This window comes from Mustela erminea, chromosome 1 (assembly GCF_009829155.1).
Source record: "Mustela erminea isolate mMusErm1 chromosome 1, mMusErm1.Pri, whole genome shotgun sequence".
Classification (NCBI taxonomy): Eukaryota; Metazoa; Chordata; class Mammalia; order Carnivora; family Mustelidae; genus Mustela; species Mustela erminea.
This window is the reverse complement of record NC_045614.1, coordinates 12,340,790-12,354,174: the sequence shown is the minus strand read 5'-3', so window position 1 is coordinate 12,354,174 and position 13,385 is coordinate 12,340,790. Positions and strand designations below refer to the sequence as shown.

Here is a 13,385-nt window from a genome sequence, read left to right as displayed (position 1 = left end):
GGAGGTGGGGTTCGGTTGTGTTAGAAGGGGCCCGGGGGATTGTCGCCGCTATCCCGGCGTCGGACGTGTAGGACAGCTGCGTGAGTCCTCCGGTGCTGTGTTCGCTGCTGCCATGAGCTATACAGGTGGGCCCGCCGGGTAGGGGTCGGGCTTCGGGTGGGGAGGGACAGGGACATGCCAGAGCCGCACCGTGCTCGCCCGCATCTCCCCCGGGGCCTGGACGCTGCCCTCTCTGCGGTCACAAAATGGCGCCGCAGGTCCGTCGCCTCAGGTTCGCTCCGCTCATGCCTTGGCGCCTCAGTTCTTTGTGCTCCGGCCCTCGCGTCCCGGCTCCCGGCCGCCCGAGGTCTTGGCCTCTGACGCTTGTGTCCGAGGGCCCCGGCCTGAGCGCGTGCGTTCTCTGAGCCCACCACCTCCGCCCTAGGTCGGGTCTGCTCGGACCTCGGAACCGCAGGTCGCCCTTCCTCAGGCCTTAACCCTTCAGATCGGGCAGCGGGCTGGGCTGCCTTCGCCATTGCCACAACCTCCCCCGCGCCGTTTCCCTGCAAAATGCCGCAGCTACCCACCCCCAACCCCTTCGCCTGCCCCAGGCTGGGAGAGGCGCCAGGCCCCGGGATGATGAGCGGGGGAACCTTGGGCCCAAGGGGCTGGGGGCTACGCCTGAGCCTTTGAGGAAGGACCGGCTTTTTCATTAATTCATTCGCCATCTGTCAGAGTCTCCGCGTCAGGTGCTGAACGAGCGCTGGGGAATTGACAGGAAATTCTGGAGCAGCTAATGGGCGGACCTTAACACGAAAACCAATGAATGTAGGATTCGCTCCCCGGGGCCCAGGCCGCCGAGGGGCTTGCTCGTTTGCGGGGGTGGGGGGGGGGGGTTGGGATCAAGGTAGAGAGGTGACATTTGAACAGACCTGAATGGAGTGAGGCAGATAAGGGTGTCTGGCCCAGGGTGCCATTGGCATAAAGGCCCATGAACAGAAACCGCCTGGCTTTTTAGATCAGCTAGTGAGGCCAGTGGGATTTGAGCAAAGCGGGGAGGGTGGATGTTGAGATCGGAGAGGGGACCCTGGGCTATGCTTGGACGGTTGTGAATTATCCCTGGAGGAGTTTGAAAGGCTGCCTGGGTTTGCCTTGGCAGTAACACACGAAGCTTCTCAGCCGGGAGCCATAAACTGGGCCTCCCCCTGTGACGGGGGTATTAGGCTCGAGCAAGTATGGTTGCTGGGTAACCTACGTTCTACTTGGAATGTTCAGGACTGACAATGGAAGTGGAGCCTCTGGGGCCGTTCCATACACTATTTTATGTTAGCCTCAGCAAAGAAGTAGTGCCAGGCGTCCCACCACTGGCCCCCAGGTGAGGAGCTTGGCAAGAACCCTAGCTTTTCCAGCAACCATCCCTTAGCTCCGTGGTTCTCAATCAGAGGTGGTTCTGCCCTCCTGCCCCTTCCGCCAATTCATTTGGCACTGTTTGCAGATGTTTCTGGTTGTCACATCTGAGAGTGGAGTTGCTACCGTCATCCAGTGGATAGAGGCCAGGAATGCTGCTAAACATCCTATAATGCACAGGGTGTCTCCCACCACCATAAATTATCTAGCCAGGAATATCAGTAGTGCCAAGGTTGGTCAGCCTTGCCCAGGCCTTTCTGTAGCTTTCCTGGTTCAGGAGAAAAGTCAGCAGGGTTGTTGCTGACATCTCTGGAATTGAGGTGTAATCTTTTCACCAAGTCTTGGATTTTAGGGGCAGGACTGCTGAGGAAAAAAGAAAAACAAAACAAAATGAAAGATTGGATGCTCTGGAGTAGCTTAATAATGGCGCATTTGAATTTATAGACAAGGAGACTATCTTTGAGAGAGTTGGAGAAGTCGCTAATGACCAGGTCTGAATTTCAACTCCAGATCTTGTAGGCTTTACATCTTGGCTCACTGAGGGAGCCAAGATAATGAGATAATGATTACTTTTTCCTTGATCTTGATCAACTAAAAACAACAGCAGTTTTATAATGTGAGTCTTTCCCGTTTAAGAAGCATACCACTGAAGTTAAAAAACTAAGTCCCGTTTCAAGGAATTAATGTGCCTTTAAGGAGGAGTTCGGGAGGCCTTGAAGTAGATGCTACCATTATTAACAAGCATAGGAGGTGATTAAAGTAACTTAACTTTTTGATAACTTGTCCAGCTTTTGAACCTAATTACTTTACGTGTACTTGGAAAAGGGGGCTCCATCTCTGGCACTGAGGAGAAGGATGGGAGCAATGGAAAAATAGGACAGAAGAATCCAAAATCAGGCCTTCAAACACTGCCAAACCTTTTATAAAAAGATTGCTTTCACCAAGTTTGTGTTGGGAGTGTGCAAGGGGTTTAGCTGTGTGGTTCTGGCTTGGGATCTCTGAGGTTACATTTTGGATATCCATCCAAAATGACTTCAGGGACTGTAGTCATCTGAAGGCTTGACGGGGGCTAAAGCATCCACCTCCAAGATGACTCAAACTCACATGGCTGGTGGGTTGATGCTAGCTGTTATCTCCTCACCATGTGGGCCTCTCCACAGGCCTGTTTGAAGGTCCTTACAGCATGGTAGCTGTTTGCCCTCAGAGTGAACGATCTAAAATAGAGCAAGGCAGAAACTATCGAAAGTCCTACTCAGGGGCGCCTGGGTGCTCAGTGGATTAAGCCTCTGCCTTCGGCTCAGGTCATGTCTTAGGTCCTGGGATTGAGCCCTGAATCAGGCTCTCTGCTCAGTGGGGAGCCTGCTTCCCCCTCTCTCTCCTCTTGCCTCTCTGCCTACTTGTAATCTCTCTCTCTGTGTCAAATAAATAAATAAAATCCTTTTTTTTTTTAATTTTTTAATTAAAAAAAAAAAGTCCTACTGAGTCATTTCTGCAGTCTTACTGGTTACACTGGCTACCTCTATTAGTTTGGGAAGGGACAGCAGCTTTAGGAAACAAGAATAAGTAGAGGCCATCTTGGAGGCTGGTTACCCCCAGACGGTAGAGGCTGGAGTCAACCTAACCTTGTTCCAGTTGTCTTCTAGTTTATATCACTTTGTCATTTCTTCAAAGAATCCCCTTTCAAAAAAAAAAAGAAGAAGAAAAAGAATAAAATGGAGAAGCTCTGTGTATTTTTGAATGAAGAAGATATCACAGTCTGACCAAGAGGGAGGGAGGGGTTATGATGCATAATTACCACAAATCCATGGTCTGACCATTAGCTTTCTAGGGCCAAACACTTATTTTTTCACCCAGAGCTGTTCAGGGTAAATCAAACCAAGAAGAGAAGGATTTATGAGCCAGATAAGAATTTATTCCTAAATGAAGCATAACAAGAATGTCCTACTCTGAAGACAGTATTGGGCAATAAAATGTGGACATGGGGAGGACAGAAGTAGAGCAGAGGTTGCCATTGACCTCTGAAGGCTTGGTGGATTGTCTTTCCCTTTTTTCCGGGGGAAGAACAAGGTCCCCACTCCCTTGAATAGACATAGATTCTTGGCTCTGCAGCTTTCATACTGTGTTCCAATTAGTAGTCCTGTCAGGGTGTGGTGGTTCCGGCCGCACCTGCTGTGTCTATAAACCATGTTACCTGAAGTCTGGAACCATTTCACTGGTGGCTTTATTGCTGAACAAACAGGTTTCGGGAAGCCAGTTAAGCAAACATTGTGGAGAAGGTAGGTGTAAGGTACTAATTTTTACACTGTGGGGCTTCCTCTCAAGTGAACCATCCAGAACGTGCTTTCACTGTTTCTTGTGGACATTGTTTAGGATGTATGCATCTTGGGAAGGTCCTGGGTCCCTGGAGGGAATCCATTATAATGTGCTGTTCTTAATTAGTGAAGGTAAAAATGGTTACCTTGGATACTTCGCCTTTCTCCTTCCCTAGCACCAAGTCTCAATTCCCTCCTCTGGGAAGTAAAGATAAAGTGTGGGTCCACTGATCTTTACTTGAAAGCTGGGAGCTGGGTATATTTTGGAATTCTAGCGTGAGAGGAGGACATTCCACAACACCCCCACTGGGGTGTGAGGAGCATCCTATAATTAAATGCATTATTTCTGTACTAGGTTGGGTAAAGAAAAATTGTAATTGTCCTCATAAGTCAGTTTTGTCCCACAGTGAGTGTTGGCACCACATTTGAGGAGAACACTTGGTTTTCAGATCTTTTTGGACTTGGGTACTGCAGGGTAAGGGATCTTGGCCCTGTCTTCTTTTGGCTGTGATGAGGATGAAATAAAATAATGCAGATAAGGCTCTTAGCACCCTGCGGGGGAAACACTTGTTAAATGTTGGCTTCTGTTGTGATCTTCTTTGTTGCTATGGTCCTAAAAGAAGAGCTAGAGAGACTATCAACATGTGAATGCCTACTCCTGGGAAGGCGATTGGTGTATGCTTTTGTTGATTTTCCAAAAAAAAAAAAAAAAGAGCTATTAAAGGTACTGGCTTTAATTTTTAGATCATGAATTGGCTCTGATGAGAATAGGCAAATATTGCCTCTTGGGTATCCATCACAGTTTCAGTGCTAAGGGTAAATCATTTTAAAATAATGTTTGTAAATGTAGTTTTAAAGATAGTACCAGGATTCATCATTTAAGAACAATAGTTTCTGATAGAGGTTCAAGTTTTCCTTATTTAGTACTAATTCATCTTAAGTTGAGAAATAGTTTGAGGGAAACCTGGCTCATTTGGATGAGTGTCTGCCTTCAGCTCAGGTCATGATTCCCAGGTCCAGGGATAGAGCCCCAAGTCAGGCTCCTTGCTCAGCAGGGAGTCTGCTTCTCCCCCTGCTTGTACACACACACATTCTCTCTTTCTCAAAAAATAAAATCTTAAAAAAAAAAGTTGAGAAAGTAAGAAATAATATGCATACTATATGACATTTGTTCGGTAAAAACATGCTTACCTCAAGTAATTTAATTGCATATACACATTTTTTATGGGAAAACTAGAAAATACAAAGCAATTTCTGTTTCAGAACGGGGGGGAAGGGAAGAGCTAATATTTGCCTTAACATTGTTCAGAACCAATACCCATCCTTGTTTGAATTGGAGGCGGCTCACCTTTCAGTCACTTGATATAAGTATTTTCCTCTTTTAACTGAATAATTTGGGCACTCATTTATCGAAACTGAATACTGGTTTAAATTGTTAGAACAGTTTTCTCCAGTGCTTCTAGTGTAGCAAGTTAAATATAGCCTGTCTTTTCATTGGCTAATATATCCTGGAGGTATAATTAAAGTGTTGAGAAGCTAGATATTTTGGAGGCTTTCCATTAAGAGGAGGGCCTGTCAGCCAGTCTACACTGAAGGGTAGTCTTAGGTCACCTCCATGTGGCTTGTTTTGGGAAATTAACCACACCATGTTTATATTTAGGCTTTGTCCAGGGATCTGAAACCACTTTGCAGTCGACGTACTCAGACACGAGCGCTCAGCCCACCTGTGATTATGGTAAGTGTGGGCCCCTGGGAACCAAAGGGTGAGAGCTTTGCCTTCTAGTGGCAGAGCAACCTCATGTCTCCTGGGTTGCCTTTGACTCTGCTCTCACTGTCTTGCTTGTCCTGGTGCAGTCTGTGTAAAACGGTGTGGTGGGCTCTTAGAATAGCTAGTGCTTCTGTTGGAAGCAGTAATGGGAAAGATGTGTGCTTTGAGCAGGCTGGAGTTCTTGGAGCTGTAAATGATTGGTCCCTTTGACCCTGTAACATGCTGTTGAAGTGCATATGGTCTGTGACAAAGGTCTGGCTTCACAAAATCCCCTTGAGAGCCTAGAAGGAGAGTCGCCAATCAAAGTCCAAAAGATTGGTCTGAGCAGAAACCTAGCCATCAGTTTAGCTTCGGGTTAGCATGTGGGATGTGTTTGTTAGAGAAGCTGCCTGTCTGAGTCTAGCAGGGATTTTAGAGACAGACCATCTCAAGCCAGCGGGCTCCTCACATGGGATTGAAGGAAAGTGTCGATCACTTTCTTAGTCATGATCAGACACACTAAATCTCTAATTCAGAAGTAGCCACTCGGGCACCTGGGTGGCTCAGTTGGTTAAGCGACTGCCTTTGGCTCCGGTCATAATCTTGGAGTCCTGGGATCAAGTCCCGAGTCGGGCTCCCTGCTTGGTGGGGAGTCTGCTTCTCCCTCTCCCTCTGCCCCTCCAGTTAGCATAGCAGTTGCTAACAGCCAATAAATGCTGGTCCACCTGTGGTCTGTGAACACAGATGTCTGTGAGAAGGAGCCCTCTTTGGAATTAATAAGGGTAATGCTTTGCATGCTGAGATGGGTAGATTGTTGCACTGTTAGGGTCTGGGGAGGGACTGAGCCTACACTGTGACACTACCTCAAGAGTCACTAAATAGGGGCACCTGGGTGGCTCAGTGGGTTAAAGCCTCTGCTCCGATCTCAGGGTCCGGGAATCGAGCCCCACATTGGGCTCTCTGCTCAGCAGGGAGCCTGCTTCCCCCTCTCTCTGTGCCTACTTGTGATCTCTGTCTGTCAAATAAATAACATCTTTAAAAAAAAAAAAAAAGAGTTACTGAATAAATGGACATAAACTCCCTCAAGTATTAGCAGCTAGTCCAGAGGGAGGAGGAGACTTAAAGTGTTAAGAAATTGAGTAAGGAGGTATCAGATATTTCCGAACAGAGGAGAAACTTGGTATATATGGCTTCCCTATCTTGCCCTGTCCGCCTCACCCCATTTAATCAAGCAGTAGTCCCAGATTGCACAGCTTATTTGAATTCTTTTCCCTCTGGTTTACATAGTCTCAGTATGGGCATTTTGGCAGATACACCATTTGCATATCTTTTCTTCCTGTCTGTGACCTGTCTATTCTTTTGTCAGTAGTGTCTTTCAAAGAACACAAGTTCTTCATTTTGATGAAGTCCTGTTTATCATTCTTCTCTTTAATATATGGGGATTTGGGTGTTGCGCCTAAGAAATTTTTGCCTAGGGGTGCCTGGGTGGCTCACTAGGTTAAGTGTCTGCCTTTGGCTCCAGGCAAGATCCCAAGGTACTGGGATCAACCCCCCATGTTGGGCTCCCTGCTCAGCAGGGAGCCTGCTTCTCCCTCTCCCTTTGCGGCTACCCCTGCTTGTGTGCGTGCGTGCACGCTCTCTCTCTGTGTCTGTCTCTCAGATAAATAAAATCTTAGAAAGGAAGGGAAGGAGGGAGGGAGGGAGGAAGGAAGGAAGGGATTTTTGCCTAATTCAGGTGCCCAAGATTGTCTTCTGAGTTTTCTTTTAGGTACTTTCTAGTTTTATATTTTCCATCTGTTCTGTGATCTATTTTTAGTTAGTATTTCTTCAAGGCATACATTATAGGTCAAGATTCTTTTTTAACTTTGTTGAAAATCTATCAAACCTCTATGTGTCGGTGTTTCTGGACTCTAATTCTGTTCTGGTCATCTGCATATCTGGATTTCCTCCAGTACCAGTCTGTCTTGATTACTATATAATGAGTCATTAAATCAGTTAATTCAGGTCCTCCAGATTTATTCTTTTTCCAGAATTGACTTGTATATTTTAGTTCTTTTCTTTTTGCCTATAAATCTCAGAATCAGTTTGTCGATTTCTGTAAGAATTCCTGCTGAGATTTTGAGTCGATGGCCTCAAATCTATAGATTCGTTTGGGAGAATTAACCTGCTAATGATATAAGTCTTCCGATCCATGAGTAAAGTGTCATTTGATTTAATTAGATCTTTGATTTCTTTCATTAGTGTTTTGTAGTTTTCAAAACACAGATCTTGCACATAGTTTGTTATAGTTGCATCTGCGTATTTCATATTTTTAGTTCCAAGGTAAATGATATTTTTTAAAGACTTCAGTTTTTAGTTGTTTATTGCTGATTTGTAGAAATTGGGTTGATTTTCATATATAGACCTTGTAATAAACCTTGCCAAGCTCACTTATTTTTGTAACTCATACAGATTTTTTTTACATAGTCAATCGTGAAAGAATAAAGACAGTTTTATATTCTGGCTTAAATTGTAAAAGCAGTATAACGATATTTTAAATAACATTTTGGAAGACAGTCAACTGCCATCCCGCCATATTAATACTTCTGTCAGCATTCCTGTTCTAAGTAGTTGAATATAGGAGGATAGAGTTTTGTGTATCCTGTTTTATTTGCTTACCGTTAGAAGCGTTTCCTTGTACTGGTAAGGCTGAATGGATTCTTTTTTGATGCCTCTATGAGGTATGTCACTGAGAAGGTAGGCTGTAACTTCCTTGAAGTTGACCATTTACGTTGTTCTGTATTTTTGTTCTATAAGTTTTGCTTACTATTACCATCTACTTTTCTCTTCTTCTGTTTGTTTTTCTCTTAATAAAAAGATTTTCATCCCAGGGCGCCTGGGTGACTTGGTTGTCTGCCTTCAGCTCAGGTCATGATCCTAGGGTAGCGGGATCCAGCCCTGCATCAGGCTCCCTGCTTCTCCCTCTCCTGCTCCCTCTGCTTGGTTCTCTTTCTGTGTCAAATAAATAAATAAAATCTTAAAAAAAAAAATTATATCCCTAAACTTTCCTGTGTCAACACTAGTCTCATCCCCCTCTGGAGGTAGAAGTGAGCTTTTGGAAGGGGCAGGTCTTAGGGACTCCCCAGGCTCAAAGTGTAGATAGAGGTTTCCCCTTGAAGGGACCTGGCTGGGAAGCCCCCTTCAGGGAGTCTGAGTTGCTCTGGGCATAGCAACAAGCACATGCGGAGTGCTTTCCAAGTCCTGTCTGTCAAAGGGCTATCACCTACCTATCCACTTGTCCTTGTGTTTACAGAGTTTAACATCCAATCCTGCTTCGTTTCCTTGTGCTTCCTTGCTCTGTTCTGGCAGATTTTCAGCCCCTAAAGCCCTGGAGAACCATACGCAAGCCTCATAAGTGGAGCCCCAGTGGGTCTGCCTTGGCTTCCCAGTCCTGTCTCCTTTTGAATAGCTAATGTCCACTGTTCCTGGTGCAAACACCCACGGGACCAGGCTCTTGTTAGTTGCTGGGGCTAAGTATATATTATTCCTTGGTTGCCTCTGGCAGCCTCTCTTCTTGCCTGTCAGAACAACTCCTTTGCCACTCATCTCTTAACTTGATTTCCTGCTGCCGGCTGTCCCTTGCTGCTTTCTAATTAGAAGTGTCTCCTTTAACAGACAGTGCTCTGGGCCTGAGCAGTGACCAGCACTGCCAACCTCTGCTGTTGTGTGCTTAGGATGATTGTTGAATAAAGGAATGAATGAGAAGCCTCTGCTTTGATTTCCCCAACCAAGAGGATTTTTGCTTTGTGAGCTCCCTGGAGCCCAAGGTGCATTAAGCGTAACAGTCATCTAGGGTTCTTTGCTGGTTTCTGATACCTCCCCATTCTGTTTATGCACTGGATTGAGGAGGAAACTGACTGTAGGACCTACCTTGGCCTGCCCCGTCCATCTTTTCAAGTTTATACACTCTTGCTGTCCTGTGACTGGACTCTGTCATTCATCACACTGCTGTCTCACTGAGCTTTGGTCCCTGTCCTGGGATAAAAGCATGTCTTGTCTGTCTGTAGGGTAGAGATAATAAGGAGTAGGAGACAACTCTGGAGTCTCACCAGAGACACTGGGAAAGTTCTGGTGGACTCCCCTGGGCAGGAACCATGTTTGCTTGGCTTGGAATTTCCACTTGACTTTGCACTTGGTCAATTCTCACTGGCTTTATATTCTGAAGGGGTGAATTTTTCTCGTGTGCTGGGTAAAATCCAGAATATATTCAGTTTATAATCCAGATTGTTCTCTCAGTAGCATTTCTCAAGCTGGGAATTGTTTGTCCTTACCTCTGCCAGTAGGTTTCTGCACAGCACACACAAGATTCAAGTGCTTGGTTGTCCTCCCTATTGAGGCATCTACTTGGGGGAACAGGATAGTCAGTTTCTCTGTTCCAGATGGCTTTTTTTGGGTGATTTGAGTGACATGATTTTCACAATGGATGTGGGCTCTGTGCTGAACTTCTTGTACAGCATAGTCTGTGAGAGGCACCAGAAACCGTTCTCCTCTTCCTCTGATTGGTGCTTAGCACAAAGTGGGAGTAGTCTAATTCTGGATCCTCAAGGGAGGAGTATGAGAGCCAAATTCCTCAGCTGGCAGTGTTGGCAAGGGGAGGCCCCTTAAGTAACAGACGGCCAGAGCCACAAAACTTCTGGCACCAGAGCAAGGGGTGACCTGGTTCATTTATGGAGTGCTCTTAAGCTCAGGGCTTCTCGGGGGAGGTTCAGTCTTCTGTCACCAGGCTGGCACTGGGAATCATCGTCTTTGTTTAAGCTCTTGTTGTATTATTATCAACTGTAGATGTAATTGCACTTTTCCTTTTTGTAGGGTATGGAACTTGGAACTCTGGGACAAACAGAGGCAAGTATTCCCATGAGTGCTCTCCTCTCCCTTGGGATTGAACTGGTTGTGTGTTTCCACCACTGCCCAGCTTGCCCAGAGTGTATTGGGAGGTGCTTTTGGGGGCCCCTGGTCCAGCTGCTCTTTCACAGGAGGTCCTGGGCTGGGACCCACCCAGCGGAATGGCTAGGCCCACCCAGCCTCAGGTGGCTAGGGTCCCCAGCTTGTCTCTGTGACAGAAGATGTCCTTGTCTCTCTGTCTGTCTCTCTGTCTGCCTGTCCTCTCCCTGTCCCTGCCATCTCCGTCCGTCCGTCTCTGTCTTCCTCCTTGCAGGCTACGAGAACTATGGCTATGGCTACGGCTATGGCCAGGATAACACCACCAACTATGGGTATGGTATGGCCACTTCAAACTCTTGGGAAATGCCTAGCTCTGACACAAATGCAAACCCTAGTGCTGCGGGTAGCGCCAGTGCCGATTCCGTTTTGTCCAGAATTAACCAGCGCCTAGATATGGTGCCACACTTGGAGACAGACATGATGCAAGGAGGCGTGTACGGCTCAGGTGGAGAAAGGTGAGTGGGTGTCCGCCCAGGGGCTGAGGCTCTGCCGGGTGCCTGCTGTCTGCGGGCACCTCCCTCTGTGACCTGCCTTCTGTGTCAGCTTTCTCTCCTTGCTTCACTGCTGGGGCTGCCGGAGACTGCTCAGCATCTGCTGTGCTTCCCTTCTCTGGCCTGGGGCCCCTCCTTGCCCTTTGCTCTTGCCTGGTGGCCAGTCTCCCCATAGCTCGTAAGGGGAAGAACAAGCCTCAGTTGGGCCAACTTCACTGTATCCTCTGAATGGCTCTTCTCAGGACCAGAGTGTAAAGGGGCCCCTCCCTGTGGAGACAGGCGTTTGGAGATCTCATGAGACTTTGTATCCCACACAGGGTCAGCGCAGGACACATTGGGTTGGGCTTGAAGCAGGACAATGAGTCTTTGGGGCTGACCACAACAAGCTGGACGTCCCCACGTAAGAGACCCAATATGGACACTTCCGGGCCACTCTTCTGAGCCTGACAAAGGTGTTCCTCTTGGGCCTCAAAAGTGCCTTTGTGAGGAACTGTTGTCGTCCTCATTCTTGAAGTGTAAGAGGTCACACTTCTTGCCTGAAGGCAGCCAGGACTAGGTGGTGGAACTGGGCCTGCCTCCTAGCTGTGCCCTATCCTGCAGCGTCATGCTGCGCGCATTTATCTGCCATTATCTGAACTGGTGCTGGCTCAGAAGTCCTCGTGCCTTAGTGAGAGGCTTCAGTGAGGAGGGCACACAATGGCGTGGAGGATCCTAATGGCTCCAGCTGACAGATGGGAGGAGAGCAGAGAGTAAGGAGGGGTCGGGCCGGGCACTGGTGGGTTCAGGTGAGGCCCCAGGGCCACTGGGGGCAAAGGCCACCAAAGGGACTTGCATGCATTGGCTCTGTAGCAGGCAAAAAGGGTGAGGGATCCCCAGACAGACCCCATACCCTCAGGCTGGGCAGCCGCTGTGCTTGGCACTAGAAGGGGCTTGGCTTTTGGCTAGTGGCTGTGTGGACCCTGTTGCTGCTGGTGCCTGCTCTCTGTGTACCTTCTTGCTACAGCCTAGAACAGGGGAGTAGGGATGAGGGAAGGGTGACAACTGGGTAGTGCTGGCTACTTCTCCCACAGTTGCTGGCACTTCATGGCTGCCCAGTTTTGCCAGGAGGGGCCTCTGTGCCTGTGAGACGTGTGGGGTTAGGGACGGGGTATGTGGGCTGCACCCATGGTTAGAAGAGTTTTCTGTACATTGGGGAGGGTATGTGCTATGGTGAGTGCTGCGAAATGTGTAAGCCTGATGACTCTCAGACCTGTACCCCTGGGGCAAATAATACATTATATGTTAATAAAAATAATTAAAAAAGAAAAAAAGACCTTTCTGTGGCGCTCTCTTTCTCCTGGGAGGCTTGGCCTGCCTTTCCAGTTGCTGTGGAGGGTTCGATCCCACAAGGTTGATGTGATAGAGCTCTTTCTCTAGTCCCTGGGCAAAATCACAGTTACTTTCCTGGGAAACACTCCCCACTTGTCTCCCTTCTCCTTTTGGGTGGTGAGAGCCTTTGGAGGATTGGAAGTTTGCTTAGCCAACAGGATGAGACCAGCACAGGGTTTCTTGTGGGCATCATCAGTCCTGTTGGACAAGCATTTGTGTGCTTAACTACCCACATACCACAGGACACTGGGGTGCTTGGTTCCACCCCCAAGTAGAGCCTTGGGCACTGTGGCTACCACAGATAAGTCCATGCTTCAAAGGGCTAAGGGCTGCAGGGTGTTTCTGCCCCTGTCTGAGATATACTCCATCCCATTGTCGGTTTGTCTTTGGGTCCCCTAGCTGGTGCAGAGGCAGTCCTGAACACTGAGCTGCTCTGACAGGGTACCGTAGGTGCTGGAGTAGGACTTCCTGTCCCGAGGACAGGGAGCTCTGGGGAAAGACAGGAACAGTAGGCTCCACCCAAGGGTAATGGGACCTGAGGGCCTCCCTGATGCTTGCCACCTGCTTCTGCAGATATGATTCCTATGAGGCCTGTGACTCGAGGGCCATTCTGAGCGAGCGCGACCTATACCGGTCAGGCTACGACTATGGCGAACTTGACCCCGAGATGGAAATGGCCTACGAGGGCCAATACGATGCCTACCGTGACCAGTTCCGCATGCGTGGCGGCGACACCTTTGGCCCACGGGCTCAGGGCTGGGCCCGGGACTCCAGGAGTGGCCGGCCGATGGCCTCGGGCTATGGGCGCATGTGGGAAGACCCCATGGGGGCCCGGGGCCAGTGCATGCCTGGTGCCTCCCGGCTGCCCTCCCTCTTCTCTCAGAACATCATCCCCGAGTACAGCATGTTCCAGGGCATGCGTGGCGGGGGCACCTTCCCAGGTGGCTCCCGCTTTGGCTTCGGTTTTGGCAATGGCATGAAGCAGATGAGGCGGACCTGGAAGACCTGGACCACGGCTGACTTCCGGGTGAGTGGAGGAAGCCATCCCTCCTGGCCCCTGCCTGGGTGGAGCAAGGAGCAAGGAGCGTGGAGCCGCCCGCC

The 13,385-nt window shown here is 48.4% G+C and overlaps 1 protein-coding gene across 4 annotated transcripts in view; it reads left to right on the top strand.

Annotated features, from left to right (window-relative positions):
- Positions 1-13,385, top strand: part of AKAP8L (A-kinase anchoring protein 8 like) — a 28,166-nt gene continuing 14,781 nt past the window's right edge. For 2 of the 4 annotated variants that reach the window (XM_032313998.1, XM_032314019.1), the window contains exons 1-5: positions 1-125; positions 5,359-5,433; positions 10,294-10,326; positions 10,640-10,880; positions 12,858-13,311. In XM_032313998.1, the coding sequence (XP_032169889.1) occupies positions 113-125; positions 5,359-5,433; positions 10,294-10,326; positions 10,640-10,880; positions 12,858-13,311 (816 nt within the window). In that variant the 5' untranslated portion in view covers positions 1-112. The other 2 variants (XM_032314007.1, XM_032314013.1) reach the window with 2 other exon arrangements.